This window comes from Sylvia atricapilla, chromosome 8, assembly GCF_009819655.1.
Source record: "Sylvia atricapilla isolate bSylAtr1 chromosome 8, bSylAtr1.pri, whole genome shotgun sequence".
NCBI classification, from domain to species: domain Eukaryota; kingdom Metazoa; phylum Chordata; class Aves; order Passeriformes; family Sylviidae; genus Sylvia; species Sylvia atricapilla.
The window spans coordinates 26,171,835-26,188,726 of record NC_089147.1 but is presented as its reverse complement, the minus strand read 5'-3'; the positions used below and the strand labels follow the sequence as shown (position 1 = coordinate 26,188,726).

Sequence of the window (16,892 nt, the reverse complement as noted above, 5' to 3'; positions counted from 1 at the left end):
CTAATTCTCTCATGCTAGACCCAAAAGATTTTAAAGAGTTGGATAAACTGCTGGTGAATCCTACTGTTTCTGGTACTCCTGTGACTTAATTCTCTTAAATGTTCTGATATGAGGCACCATCAGCAGGTCAAACACCATATTTCTGTAAATTGTCAAGATTGTTAAACTGGTTTGCACAGCTTTGTGGTCATTAGAAATCCCAATACTTCCAGTTCTTCCTTCACATTTTTGCCTACAGACAGAATTTAATGTGAAACCAGTTACCAGGTGAGAAATTCTCGATATCACAAAGATACAGTAAATAAGCAAAGGTGTCTAGAACAGAATAACTTCCTGGCATTTCAGTTGTGATGATACACACTAAAACAATGGACTGCAACTCATTACTTCTACAACCTGCTGTTGTGTAAAACTGATAAAACATTGTATGGTAGGCCTGGATAATTACAAAGCTGCAGAGGGAGGTTTACTTTAGAGTTATATCACATACTTTTTCTAGCAGTAAAATGACATAAATAAATGAAAACTAGTATAGCTTCAACAGGAAAAGAAAAATAGGGCTGTCAAAACTAAGAGTAAATTCTTTTTTACCTACCCAGAGCACAGCATTGTAAACAAGCAGAGAATTGAGTATCAATAAGGAATTATTTGTCTGTATCACAAAATATCAAGTAGCAGAAAATACATTATTCCAGAGTATTTCTAGAAAAATAACAAATTGAGCCATTTTATCTAGACATAAGGAAATCATTTACCACTAGAACAGTCAAGCATTGGAACAGGTCGTCTGGGTAAGTTGTCCAGTCCCAGGTTTTTAAAATTAATCTGGATAAAGTCCTGAGCAGTCTGGTGGCACCTGAGTTGACTCTGCTTTGAGCTTCATGTTCCACCCTGAATCAGGCATTCTGGGACATCCATTTTTACAAATCCTTTTTAAGTAAGTAGGAAACTTACTACTAACCAACTACTGCTCTAGAGGACAGAAGTGTCAGACAACAGGGAACATAAATAAAAAAGAACATGTGAGAGCATAGTAACTGGCATAAAGCAAAATAAAACTTTTAAAAATTGAATTAGCACCTCCTTAAAGGTAAAAAAAATAACTATCAAGTAATACTGTAGGATACAGGACTGGAGAAAACGATTAGAGAAAAAAAAAATTTGTAAGCTAGTAAATAATCTATTCTAGACCAAGAATCACTACAAACACATTGCACAGGGAGGCCAGTGCATGAAAATAAAGATAGCAAAGAGGGAAGGGATACTCTAAATTATTCTAACAAGTCTGTAGCTCCTTGCACTGCAGGGCTCTGCACAATTAACTAAAAGACAGTTGGAAGATAAACATGAGGTTGGCAAAAAAAAAGCAACCCTCTGAATAAAGGGAAGGCTCTCATTTATTACTGAATTATAAAAGAGGTTCTAGGCTCTAGCATGAAAGAAATAAGGAGTTCTGAATAACAGATGCAGATGTTCATATATGGCCACATGAATAATTCAGAAAATTTAACGTTACAGACTTTTTAAGGGAGGAAAGATGACACTGACATCAGAAGTAACAGTAATACCAAAATAACCAGGAAGTGAGAGATGGCTGCAGCGCTGTGACAAACAATGGAAGAGGAAAGGAAAACACCCTGAGGAAGTAAAGAGTGACAGGAGCAATGCCAGGGAGAGACAGACTCTTCTGAATAGCAGAAGACTTTGCAAGCAGGTTCATCAGCATAGTTGTGCTACCAACATGACCATCCAGAGGTTTTAGAACACCGAGAGCAAAAAAAGGAAGGATAAGACCAAGGTATCAAAGTGATTGAGCAAGTAATAAAGATGAAGAAAGTGTAAATGAAAGGATGGATGGCACACACCTTGGCACGATAATATGAGGAGTATAGAATGGGAGAAAAAGTAATGTCACATCACGGGAGGTGTGGTGGAAAGATAATTCCCTGACAAGTGAATCATATTCTGCTATTTCCATGGATTTTTATTAGCATACTATATTGAGGGAAGAAACTCTACAAAATTAAATTGAAGAAAGACATAGGGAAATGGAGCATATTTTGGGGACTGGGGAGGCAGAGAAGAGGCTTCTTAAAAAGTGAACAGTTTTCCCACCATGTTCATCACAATTTCCGAAGGGGAACTGACTATGTTCCATTTTTGCTAAACTAGCACCACCAGAACCATGCACACAGGCTGGACATCCAGTGAAGTGTCTGGAGCACATTTCAATTCTGAATTCACAAGGCATTTGCCACAGTAAAAGTTATACCTAAAAACTTAGAGGCAATTCTGAATTTTCTTTGCACAAGGACTGTTTGACTTTCACTGAATATGGCTGAGCAGACTGAATGGGATGATTACCAAACTGATTCATGGCCTGCAGATGCTAAACCCAATCCACAAAGGTGTTGAGGCAATGAAACCATCAAAATAGCTGAAACATGGATACTAACACATCTTCAACAGTATAGAAAAACTTACAAATCACTTGAAAAAACAAGCCAATGTCATGACATTACTCACCCTTTGAGCAAAACAACCCCTGACACAAAAGTTGGATAAAGCAGCACCAGTACCAAGGAATACATTTGAATTGTCTTTCAGTTATCCTCTATCCACATCAATTGCATCAGAGTCAAATAAGAACCTTAGACGCAATACTGACAAGTAAAATATTGGCCATCCAGTGTACTTCTCACAAGACACCACTTGTATTCAGCAAAAAATAAAATAATAGAATTTCCACATTTCCCCTGAGGTTAAATGAGTATTTTTCATAGGTTTTTTTTGGAACAAAAACTTGAATATAACATGTACTTAAAATAAGTAATTTTTTGAGAGAAACCACATGAATACCTATTTAACTTCAAAGAAACAGCATAATTTAGGACAATTAATTTCTCTCTCCAGTTCACCTTTAAATAACTTCAGGGAATAAATCAAAAGGAATACGACTTGTTCTGTAAGATTTCTATAGGATTCACTTACCTTCTCCCACCAATGGTCAGCCACCTTATTTCAAGACAGGATCCACTACTAATTGAAAGAATGAGATGCTCTGGTACCACCTTACCTTGAAAAGAGACTCCATCAGGCAAAAGAAATTTTTAAAACACACCAGATAGATTCACAAGAAAAAACTGACTGAAATATAATAGTCATTTGTTTTCGTAATTTTCTCTTCATCATTCATTAAACAAACACTCAACTGAGGCCACTTTCTTGGTTTTGACTTAAGCACATTACCTAAAGTACAGAAGCACAAAAAACCCTTCATGTAGCAAAATTCAGCAGAAGTCACAGTCTCACTCTCACTGAGGCGGGGTGTAAATTTTAGTTTAATAAACTCTCGTATTTTTATGATACCCTTCCCAACAATGCACTTCCCAACAATGCATTGTGTGCAACTATTTACAGCTAACAATTTTAAAGGTCTACTCTTTCAGTCCACTGTAATGCAGAAAATCTCCAGCCCAGCTGGCTTTATATTCAGTGCATAGACTCTACTTCACGGCCTCAAAGAAAAATATGGCACAGAACACATCCAAACTTTTCTGCATCAGCAGCAAATTGTCCTTATCCTGAAAGCAAATTTAAATTATTTGAATGAGAGTAATGAGCACAGCATAGAATAAACACAGAAAATGAAGTATCTGGTATTTTTCATTAATATGCTATGCATGTACCTATTATAATGATAAATACATATTTTTGTTTTTCTAAAGCTGATTAACTGTATTTAACACTGCTGTATTCATTTTCTGAGCATTCATATTTTATGAGCTGGTAAAGTTAGTGTATATTGTGATTTCCATTTTTCAAATGCTGCAACACTTCTGGGTACAGGAGAGGGCATAATGATAATAAACGAGTAAAACTTCAGTGTGTGCACGCTGTACTCTCCATTAAAGCTAAATAGAGCAGTGTGTGATACAACTGATTTGTAGTCACTGCTGTAAACAGCAACACACTTAAACAGAGTAAGTTCATTGATCAGCAGATTTATGAAACTAACACAAAAAGGAAGTCCACAGGGTTACATAAAAAAAAAAAAAAAAATCAGGAAGGCACAAAAGAGAAAAGGTAGGGAGAAGAAGAAGAGAAGTTCAAGAGAGGAAACAACGATACTCCTAGCTTTGCACAATTGCACCAAATTGCTTGTACATACTCAATTTTGTAACTATGTTGAGAGATGTATCTAGCTTTTTAGATTAAGGTAATTTGGAGCTAATCAGCTAAAGGACAGGCTCACTTCATGTCAGTCTAGTCACACACACTGGATCCTGATTTTGGGTTCTGTACATTATATTAGAAGTAGCAGACACGATATCAAAATATCCACTGACTTCCATGTGCAACACAAAAGTAACTCTCATTAGGTCCGACACTGCAAGTCTCAAAACATACAGTCAGCTAACACTCTGAAAACACCCAAAGTCTTTGCAGGCATCAATTTTAAATACTCTTGGCTTGCACTGAGATCCTCAAGTCTTTACAGCACTGAAGAACTTTATCTCATGGCACAGAGGACTGGCAAGAGCTGGACGTGCACGAGGGAGGCCAGGCTTAGGCAGGCAGCCACCCGCACTGCCCCATGGAAATGCATCACCTGGCTTCACTCCGTGTTCCCTGCATTACTTCAAACCTTGAACTTTGGGGGAGTAAGGTCAATATTTCAACGAGGAAACAACTTACCCACAGAAAGGTGTGGGAAGCTGCTAATACAAGTATTTACGCTCTTAATGGCAAATAAACTGCTTTTTTTGTCTAACGTTCATCTCCTCTATAAACTGGTTGCTCCAATCAATTTCGTATGGCTCTTCTCTGTTACTTTGTATTTCACTATGGAACAGTGAAGACCCTAAATTGTTTTAGTTAATTCTGCTGAGAACTAATACACTGTCCCATTTTATGTTCCTTCATTACCAGGTTATTTTTTATATTTCCGTTTTTATTTTCTATTTAAATGTGAGATGCAAAATTACCAAGAGACGTAAAAAAATAACCACAGAGTAATACTATGTTACAACAGAGTTTACTTGCTAAAGTAGGCATGGTGTAGTACATAATTAACTTAGCACAAAAATAATAAAAAGATCATATTAATTCATGTGATAATTACAGGATGAGTGATGCAATTGATATAAATGCAGTGAGTAAATTACATGAACATGATCCAAAAAGATCTGGATCCATACTAAATGAAAATATCTCATGTTGATTTATTTAGCCATTCAAAGAAGAAAAGTCAGCAGTGGTAAACAAGAAAGTTCATTTGTTGTTTGAATGTAACAGTTTCCAAGAACCTCTCAGATTATTTCCATGGTTGTTGAAAACTGAGCACACAAGAACACCACCTGCACACTCATACACAGGATTTGTTTTTCCCTCTTCCTTTTGTGCTGCTCATGCTTGTGTCCCAGAGAATTGTTGGCTGCTAAGCCTGAAGCAATACCAATAGATACCCTGGGCCAGTGGAGACAGTGTTTTTCAGCAGAATCACGCTTGAAATGAGGACAAATCGATGCTGATTGGAACAGGAAATGGGATCATGAGACAATTTTCAATTACAATAAAAATATCTTTATTAGAAACTGCCAGCCAGAGTTGGAATATCTGTGTGCTTCTCCATGTGTCAATATCCTACAGCTCCTGCAAAAGAAGAGAAAAGGCAGCGCATGAAACAATAACTTAGTGCTCTGTGCAGCACATGGCCAATTTTTCCACAGTGCTTACCCTTCTCCTCTGCTCCCAGCAATTACTGGCAGGACACCATCTCTACTCATTCTAGGCAGGACACAGAAGGACAGAGAAAGATTTAGTTCACTGTCAAAACCATTGATTTTTCTATACAACTGCAGTATACATTACAAGCGAACCACTGCCATGGAACATTTATTGAGATACTTACATTCTGCTTTCCAAATCCTTGCATCATTTGCTGAATGAGATTTGACATCCACCTAGCACCTCCAAGCAGCAAAAGGGCAAAGCAGCACTGATTCACCGTGGCAGCATAAACATGGTACAGATCAGGTGTTTGGAGCCTCTCCTCCTGGGTCGAGATAATCTCAACACACAGTGAACAAACCTTCCACTAATAATAAATCCCCCCCACCCCAAACAACAGATCCCAAGTTCTCACAGACATGTCCAGATGGTACTCACTGCTTTGAAGCCTCCTCCCAGTCCTCTCTTGACTGGAAATATGAAGTGTCACTGGCAGATCTTGTGGCAGCTGTCTGTAGCACCACCTTTGACACGTGGATCTCACCTTTGCCCTGCTAGGCTTGTTTCAGCAGTGTACAAGTTACTGTCTACATATTTTTGCATCTGGTTAAACTGCAACTGAGCCCAAATGAAGGCCAAATCTCAACTCTGCAGTCATCTAATTGCATTAGCATGCCCTTGTGGTGTCAGTTTTAACAATTCCTCAGGCTCAGTGTAGCATTTACCTAAATACCATATTCAAAATGCAGGTTAGCAGACTGATAAGGTCACATTTAAATACACAGCTGTCTGCTCAGTGTTGAAGCCATCCGATTACTTGTATTTCATGATAAAAAGTGTTTAACTCTGTGGCACACCAGCTGAGCAGACACCGAGGGCACATGCCTAATCCCAAACCAGAATGACCACATCATATGTGTACACAGAGGCAGGACACAGCAAAGCCCCTCTGTGAGCACATGAGACGCTGTGTCCACAGCTGAAATCCAACCTGGAAGCACAAGCCCCTTTCTCCCTGAGGTGCCAACATTCTTGAAGCTGGCATGATGAAGAAGCAGCTTGTCCCTGGCACTAGGAGGTTACACAGAAACTTACCTGGAGGCTTATACACAACATCCATTTTTGAGGCTTCACAAATTCTTTTCTAACCCACAGATAACGTTTGGACCTTATGAGTGCCCCACCCCAGTCAATCAGCACACAGTGGAACTCAGTCCACATTCACCTTGGAAGTGACAAAATAATAGTCCTTATGTATCATTAGGGATGATGCACAACCCTTTTCACAGACTAATACAGACCCCACCTAATGCTACTTTCTTTTCCTCCCAACCCAGACCCCAGCAAAACAGAAACCCAGGCCAACTCTGACTTTCTGAACTTGTCACTGCACCTGGTTACCAGTTTTTGTTTATCCAGTTTCCCTAAGTCCCATCGGAAATGATCAGGAGCTTCAGTTAGAGAGAACAGCAGAAACCAAATAATAGGGAAGGTCACCAAAGTTATATATACTAAAGTTATTTTATCCACCCAGTTCACAGAATTACTATTTTGATAAAGCATCGCAATAAGGCAATTAATGACACACATAAGTTAACCACACAGTAAGCCTTTTAAAATAATGCAAGTTAATCCAACCCAGGTCACTGCCAATACAGAAAGTGTAGATAAACTGGAAAAATGACATATCAAGAAAAGCAAAGCTGGTAGCACTGAACCAAGAATATAGATAGGTTACAAAACATTTCGGTAAAAATCTTTCCCTCTTAACTAATCTAGAGCCATGTGCCCTAAACTGAGCCAAGATGTAAGGCAGCCTGCAACCAGATGCATGCTGACTTTCATCTGGGAGATTTGTTTTCCTAAACAGGTACAACCACTGGCAGAGCTTCCCGCAGCCCCCGAGGAACCTCTGCTCTGTCCGCTGCTCTTACAGCACTCAGGCATCAGCTGTTTCTGTAAAACTCTCTCTTCTGCTGCTCATGTCTCTTTTCTCTAGAGAAGATAAATGACTCTTCTTCCCAGCTAAGTGAATCCCATGGAAAGTACTGAGGATCTAAATCCATTTCTTGCCTCAGGACACTATTGTTATTTTGCAGCATACTTTAAAAGGACAGGTATTTCATAAGGCAAACTGAAAGATGAGGTCCCAAGAGCAAAGTCTTCACTGAGTTTGAGAAGATAAAAAACCAGAATGAGGTAATGAAAATTTGAGGCAGGATGAAGAAAAAGGGATTCAAGGTCTGATGATGATTGTAGTAAACATTCCAAGTATCAATGCCTACAAGAATAGCCCTTCTTAGTTCTTCAGAAATTTACCATCAGAGTGCAGATGAATTATTATAAATGCTTACAAATGCTTATAAATATTAAAATGCTAATAACAATATAATTATTAGAAAGATATGGTTTCATAGTTCTGGCAGATGATTGTGATGAGAATCTCTAATGAGACTTTGTACAAACACGAGCATAAAGACAGTCAGTGTGCCATATTATCAGAAAAAGATCTACCTGCTTTATACTGTTAAAAAGGAATACAGAGAAAACCGAATTTAATTTCTTTATTTTTTAAACATGTATCCTTTAGAACACATACAGTTTTGCTCATGTAATTGAACATTCATCCTCTCTTCCAGCAAGGACTGCAGCATTTGAAGAGTTTTATGACAGATAAGAGCTCCTAAATGGTAACTAAGGCAAGGTCCAGCCATCCACACACTGGTTATTTATTATAATTTTCTGGTTGCTGCTGCAAAACATTGAGTTTCAGAGGAAAGAGCCCAGGTTCCCAGTTTTTCAGTTGTGCAAGGACTAATGAACTTTGCCTTTTTTTTTTTTTTTTTTTTTTGTCTGGCATACAGGAAAAATACTAAGTTGTTGCACTATTGCTTATCCTGCCCATCAGCAAAAACAAATTTTGCAGTTTGTAAAAATCAAAATGCATCAGTCACAGTGCATGACACAAGGTCACAGAGTGAATCTGTTTAACTGGATCAGGTATTCCCAGAGTCTTAGGCACACATCATCTTAGCACAATGAGGAGGCAGTGAGAATAGGCACAGTGAAAATACAGAATGTACCATCTTCTCCAGTGTTAACAGCTGCTCAGACCACAGAAAATGGAATACATTTCACTTTGTAGTCATTGCAAGGAGATATATAAAGTTTAATAGGATCTCATTCTTGAGTTACTTTATTACTCTACTCAATTAAATGCTATTTAATGATTCAGCACTTACAAGGTATTATATACCATTCATACTCCATTGACTTCAGTGAAGCTCCTCATTTTTCCAGAAAAGATGAGTAGTTCTATGGAAAAATACTAATTTCCTGTTTAAGCCTTAAGAATAAAGAAATTAAAAGCAGTGACTAGATATAACAACCACTACATTGGTTTTCTGTAATTCACGCATGGGGAGATTATCACATCACAATTGTTTACACTATTGATACCGGTTTAACTGGTAAGTAGGCCAAGGATGAGAAAATTACTTCATGTTATGTCTGCATTTCCATCAAAACTGCAGTGACTTGGCTGTTGCACTTTATTGGAGCATTTTATTTTCAGCTGTATCCACCATAAATTATTGTTACAGCATAAAAGATCATCATTCTGGATCATCAGAGTAGCTGGTGTGGGCAAGTTGCTGAAACAGTCGTGTTTGCTCATGTGTTGTAGCAGGTTATTCCAATACTCACCTTCGTGTTTCATGCCTTAGCACACCTTAACTCTACTCATCCTCAGTGTAAGAACTGAGTTAAAAAGGCAACTTCTTGTCTCGGGCACTGGCTTGCTGCTCAGAACATCCACAGATGATTCTCAGGTCAGGATTTCACTCTGCAGCTGGGAGAACATGCACCAGGCCAGTCTCCACAACAGCTTTCAGCTGCTGACTGTTGCTCCAAAGTGCTCCAGGTTTGCTGTCACAGATATTTGCCCTCATCAACAAAATTTCCACCAGAAAAGTAAACCATTCAGCCTTGAAGTGCAGCTAACCACTTAGTTCAAAAAATTATTACAAGCTGTAGATCCCTGTACCCCATGTTCTCTAATGCTCATGATGCATCACTTAGTTGTTTCATTTTGTAAAATCTCCTTCTTTTGATAGGATTTTTGTTTTACAATCTCTCTTGCTCACATACAGATTACCAACCACCATCCTTCTTCCCACTGACACAGAATTGTTAATACATCTCTTCTGTTTCCAGTTTGTAGGAATATGGTGACAATTTTTCCTGACTTTTGTGTTGGAAATGTGAATAAAATTGCACGCATCCTTCACTGGTGAGACACTGGGCACCACAGCAGGCCAGGTGAGCTGCATGGTGCTCTCCTCACACCGCTCTGCTCCTGTTCCGGGAATTGGAGAGGACACAGCCAAGTCTGCATCCACCCACAAGGAAAAAATTGTTTCTGTGGTACTGAAAGATAGCCCCCAGAGAGCTCAGGAATCGAAATTCAGAAAGGCTGAAAAAACTTTCTGCAAATGAGAATCTGAAGCACAGACAGATTAAAAGACCTTGTCCAAAGTCTGCCGAGGAGATTGCATCAGATATGGATATTGAATCAAGTGATAACCAGACACAAGATTTTTCTTTTTTTTTTTGACCTGATGTACTAGAAAGTATAAACCATTTCCTTATCACCAGAAGTTTCATAAAGCTGGACCACTGATGACAATGCTTCAACCCACAATTTTAAGGACATAGTGACCCTCGGCCACATACTTGGCTTTCATTTGATTCAGGAGGTGCTGCACATAAATACATCAGAACCACACATTAATTGCTACATATGAAATATTTTAAAACAGATGTGCCACATCAATATGCCTGCCTTTGTCTCTGCTATCCATAGAAAGAAACAGACAGTGTAAATCAATATCAGCAGCAATATTAAAGTAACAGGTGTTCCAAGGTTTGGAATGTACAGTATTGAATATTGAACAGAAAACTGACACCACCCAGATTGGAAAGGGGGTGAGACCATGAGGGAGATAAACACAAAATTCAGTGTGGTACATAAACTGAACACATAATTCTTGTTCCCAAAGTACTGTTTGTGAGAGAAGGATGCAGCAGGAAGGAGATTTCAACAGGTAACGGAGAAGCAACAGACATTGCCTCTACCGAGCACTGGAATGGGCTGCCACAGGAGCTTGTGAGAGAAAACACTACCAACTGGTTCACAACAGGATAAACAAGTTCATGGTTCCCTAACAGGACAGTAGAAAGACTGGCTATGTATATACACTTCACTGATCCCTGAGACTCCAGCAAAAAAAAAAAAAAAAAAAAAAAAAAAAAAAAAAAAGGAATGACTAAACTTGGCAAATGTACACCAAAGTAGGTGTGTACTTTCAGTGCATATTTCGTATTTCATCTGTCCCCTTGGACACCTCTACAGACAGATGTGATGTTCCCACTGACATGAGGTTTCAGCTTTGTCTGCCATGGAAGGAGTGCAGCTGGCCCTGGCAATCCAAGTTACGTGGTTCTAAATGGTTTTCAAACAAAATTCCTGAAGGTGATGAAAACGGAATTTCTAAAGCAAACTGGGCCACAAATGCAATGAAAACATTAGAAAGAGCGTCCCCTGGATTATGTACAAACAAAGTTAAGTTCAGCACTGTCTCCACACTGTTGTTTTTTCTAGCTAGAAAACTCTCTTTTGAAGTAATAGCTGTTATTTCCTCAAGTAGTTGAAGTATACTCATCGTGGAGGCTTTACAGGAGTGTCCCTAATTTGATGAGCATATTGTCACCTCAACTCTCTTGCACACAGGGTGGGGATTTCTACTTTGCTACACGTACATCAATGATTCCATGCATGCTTCTGTTTCCTAAGTAAATCTTCATGAACACTAGAGGAGGATTTAAGAAGCATAAGCATTTCACTTTTGCATACGATTCCAGAACTTGCTTTTTTCTAGCCCACAGGAAATAACTTCAAGCCTCATTTTAGGCTGCTGTCATAATATTTTCAGGCTTGAGACACAAGATTTCATTAATTTTTATGCCATCAGGATCTGTTCCAATATTAAATAAAAAAAAAATATCTGAGTGCTACTCATATGAGAGGACTACTCTGAGCCAAGATTCTGGGGATTGGCTTTAGTTCTTGCCTTAAAGAGACGTCTTTAAAAAAAGGGAGGAAACTGAAAGTCTCAAAATAAAATTAAAATAATTCAGCTTTGCCTCTTGGGTAACACTTTCCTGCATACAGAAAGGTTCACTCGAAGCATCCTATATTATCTATACTCCTTATCCTCTTTTACCTGCATGCTTGTCATTCAACTTGTATGCCTCCAGACTGCTGCTCACAATTTAAGTTAAGCAGGAAAAGCAGGATATATGCGGAGCCTTTCAAGTAACCATTTCCCAGCTGTGAAGACACTTGCATCGATCCCACTGGCACTTTTCAAGCCTCATATAAAGCGAAGTGAAACGCAAAACTTCTGGACCTCATGAAGCAGTTCTCTAGAGAGAACAATGCTCTAAGTATGGCACAAATCCAAAAGCAGTAGGAGAAAATCCCTGAACCTTCTGGCTATTCTCTTGTTACTGCAGACTTCCATGCAATTAATATTCATCACCATATTGGTTTCTTGACAATTTACTTAACTGGTCAACAAAATCCCCATGGTAGCACTTAAAATTGATAGGTTATAAGGCTTTTACTTTTAAAATCTAAAAAAAAAAATCAAGTAAAATTTAACACAGGGAAAGAGCACATTAAAAGCAACTGTTTTGTGACTTCAATAGGAATCTGCATGCTTTTTATTATAGTGTTTTCAGTCATATTTAATGGTTTATGCAAGCTGTTCTTACACAAAAGACCAATAACTCTGTTAAGGATGGATCTCAGCTTCCTCATGTCTGAAGATCACCAGCTGAGAGGTGATGTGTTAAGCCTGTCATTCCCTGAGGCTATGGACACATCACAGAGCTGCAGATGAGCCAACAGAACATCATCTTTTCCTTTCCAAAATTGTAAGGAGCAATTATTCACTACTTTTTTAGCTTTTTCCTAACCAATTAAACTTTTTTTTTCACAGAATCTTTGACTCTTTTATTAAAAGTATTTCTCTGATTTGAATTATCTTTAATACGATGTTTCTTATTAAGCCTAGTTAAATATTGTAATTACCAGCAAACTCTTAACAAAGGAAAAAAAAAGCAGATTTAGAATTCACTTTCTCTTACATGAAAAAGTTAGCAACTCTACCCTAAAATCACATATAAAATACTATACCTCAAGATGATACCGTCACATAACCTTTATGCTATGTTTGCTTAAATAGCAATGAAATACTAAAACACCATTATGTAGGTTTTAAGCTCCATAGCAGTGGACAAGAGAAAAATTAAACCTTCATATAATTTCAAATGTAATTGGTAAGTATAAAAGAAACCCAATCCAAAACCCAATGGTGGAGGTCATGGGAGTCTTCCCATTAACTTCCATGTTCTTTGGACTAAGGAAACGAGATAAATATGAGCAACTGGAAGAAAGAGAAGTTAAACTTACCCATGAATTCAATTCCTAGATGGTCTGCTATACTCATGAAAGCATGTAAAAGAAAAAAGACAGAAGAGACAGAAATGTTAGGAACAGAGTAAAATACAAATTAACCTTGATGTGGCAGTGCTGCAGAGCAGTGTGGGGTCAGGGCCCACTGAGTGGTACAGGTCCAAAACAAAGACACAGCCCTGCCCCTCAAAGGCAATCCTAAGGGGGGAATTTAGGGCACTCTGCTGTCACATGAAGGACACGTATCAGGGAAGGACACGAATTCCTTTACATTTGACTTTGTGTTCAAGCCAGCTACTTAAAGGGATTTCATTTTCCCATCCTCCTGGAACTCTGCTCAACACGCTAACCACTGTCCTTAGTCAGACAAGGCTCTTTATTTTGTTTTCCTGGCAGGGACCAGGACCTAACGAGATGAATGGAAGGCTTCCACTGAGTCTGCCAGCTCTCACCACAGCACAGCAGCCGCTGTTGCACCCAGTGTGACTCCTGCCTGGTCTCTGCTGCACAACAGAAATTCTGATGGCAGGAAAGAGAAGCCACGTTCCCAACCCGGCCATCAGACAAAGAGGATGCAATAATTTCAAGACATCTTCAAGTGAAGCAAAAATTTAGAATATTGACTGAATTACTATGCGGACTTCTAAACATTTCAGGAGATCCTTTTTTTACATGACGAATTAGAGTCTTCTAATAACTACATAGCAAAGCTAAAAGATTTTCCAACATAAATCAACAGTTAGTTTAAACACTTAATTTTATTGCCACCTCTGGTACCTGTGAGGAGATCATGGAATATTTGGGTTTCTGTTGAAAATGCTGGGAATTCTTCACCTTTTGCACCCTTTTCAATCCACCTAGGAGAGGGCATTGAGCATCATCTTGCCCAGTTCACTTAGCATACAAATCTAAGGAACAGCTGCTAAACTCCATGTTTTATTTTCATGCAGAAGGCATGATATGCACTTCAAAAGCAAAGAACACAAGATGATGGTATATGGTATAAATACCTTATAGGATGTAGGGAAGGCACATTATGCAAGTTTAGTGACAAATGAATCTTTCCTTTTGAAAATGTATTACTCAAAATCATACATATACGTTTCCCACATAATGATCTTCTAATCTGTATTCCTGCAGTCACGTACAGGTATCATGTACAAACATCCCTAGTACATTTGACAGGAATGTAAATTCTTATAAGAATGTAATTCTTATAAAAGCATGAGCTCAGATATATCAAAAGTGCACCAAACCTACTACATTTACAGAGATTTGTAGTTTTTTTCCCTGTCTGATTTTCTGTACCTAAGAAATCTGCAAATGTTACCTATATGCAATTCACACCTTTGCACCCTTCTGTAAATCAGATCAAACTGCAGCTGAAAATTCCTTGCTTTAAAAAATGATAGCAGAGATCAAAGCCCCATAATCTGGTCTCCAAGGAACTATGAATATTGGCACATGGAAGAAAATCATATAGTATCATCTGTTCAAATCTATGTAGAACAGCTGAAAAAAACCAATCCTTCTTTCCTGGCTTGGCTATATACCTTCTCTACATGTTTTCCATTTGCAGCCTGCAAATCTCCCTTTGAGTTCACCAACATGGTTAAAAACCACTTCCTCAGAAAGGGGCTACAAAATATATCTTTCATTTAAAAAGATGAAAAAAGCATTTCAGTTCCTATTTGAATGGCATATACATAAGTGAGAATCAAGGATATATGGAGCCTTCCTGGGAAACGTGTTCAGCTGGAGAGGGTAAAAACATGTCAGGCGATTTATTTTAAATATCTCACATGCCTGGAAAACAACCTCAGCAACCAGCATAACACATATTGCTGACAAAGCTGATTTCCCCAGATTACGATAAAAGGATGTCCAGCGGGATAAACCTTTACAATAAAATATCCAAGCTGCCAATCATTAAGTGTAGTTCAACAAGCTCTGTGGACAGCTATTTGGGAACAGAAAGCAGGGAAGTGGTAAATCTGGCAGATGTAGCACACACTGGCAGTGGTTATGACCATCACTGGGCTGCCCCTGGGTGACCAGGCATCAGCCCAGCCAATGCTCTCACTGCTGTGGTGCAAATCAGCCACTCCGCAAGCTCCAGCTCTGGAGATGGGTTTGTCCCCTCTGAACAACAGCAAGAGTCTTTCCCAGCAGGTCCATGTGAGAGACAAATAGCAGCAGGAAATATCCAGCAGGGGTGGCGGGGGATGTGAGCTGTGGTGCTGACCTGAGACTGAACCAAACGCTAAAATGTGAAGTATTGACCTGGCAATCCATGGTGTGACAAAGGACTGCTCTGCTGCCGTACAGCCGTGGTGTACAAATGATGAATTGCCTGCAGAGCACTTCCCTGGACACAGCAAGTGCAATGCCAAGTAATTCACCATCAAGAAATGGACTCAGTTAAAAAAAAAAAATGCATATGAGAGCTATAAATGTGCTGAAGCGTGGGCGCTGCTCCACAAGATGGGGTCATGAACCAAATAATGCAGCTGTATTTTACTTTTGTTATTGTGGTTTCTTCTTTCTTTCTGGTATTGCTATGTTCTTAGAAACTAATCTATTTCTCAGATAGGAAGATTATTCACTTTTATTTTTTATTTTATCAGTATTTCTTCGTCTCCATGCTGATGTGGGAAAAATACTGTGCCTTATGGTCCTTGCCCTGTGGTAATGTGTTGCTAGTATTAAAGCTATTTTAATTTATAGTGCCAAAATACATACACACCTGTGAATACTCGATAACGAGGACAAGAGAAAATAAATTTGCAGTCACTAATGGATTAATTTATTAGTGCTCCACAAAACAACATACTGCCTTGTGTCTGAATAGTGGTTTGCTGCAGCTTTTTTCTTAGTCATATTAACACTATTAACAGAAATATAAACTCAATATGTAAATCTAACGGAAAAATCTTGGATATGAAAGTACCCATTGTAAACCTCTGCAGACATTTTAATATTTTCTAAGGACAAGCTGACTTTGGCATGAAAACAGCTTTAGGAAATCAGAGCAACAGCAAAGTATTTTCCTCTGCAAATGAAATTTATCGCTTCCAATAAACTCATAAGAGTTGTTAAATTGTCCTTGGTAGATGATGGTCTTGAACACAAAATGCAACATGATAATATGCTGGGAGCTACCTTGGGACAGCTGAAGTATTTTGAACAGATAATCTGCCTGGAAGGAACAGGACTAAGTTTAACTTTTAAGCATTAGACCAATAAACCTTGGTCTGAAATAAAGGAAAATACTTCCATTCATAAAGCAGCTAGGCCAAGATACTACCTACAGACAGAAATTGCTGCTCTCTTATCCACTGTGCTTTATGATGTTTGGCAGCACACGGTTATCAGCCTATCCGTAGATCTAATGAAGTGAGAACCACAATCAGTTACGGATATATACACAGATATATACATACATATATATATATGAAACTATAGCATTTCTTTGAAGCATATTATTTTTGGGGCTTCATTTTGCACTTGAGCACAGAGAGTCATCAGACAAGGGATTTGTCTCTTCAGTAGGAAGGGTCCATTGCTTTTACCTTCTTTCCTCTTGGGCAAACTAACCGATGCTCTCAGAGTTTGGTTG

At 38.6% G+C, this 16,892-nt stretch overlaps 1 protein-coding gene across 1 annotated transcript in view; it reads right to left on the bottom strand.

Annotated features, from left to right (window-relative positions):
- The window catches only part of NRG3 (neuregulin 3), a 342,543-nt gene that overhangs the window by 50,698 nt on the left and 274,953 nt on the right, over positions 1-16,892 (bottom strand). Inside the window, exon 4 of the mRNA XM_066324173.1 lies at positions 13,271-13,297. Within this exon, the coding sequence (XP_066180270.1) occupies positions 13,271-13,297 (27 nt within the window). The remainder of the gene's footprint in view (positions 1-13,270; positions 13,298-16,892) is intronic.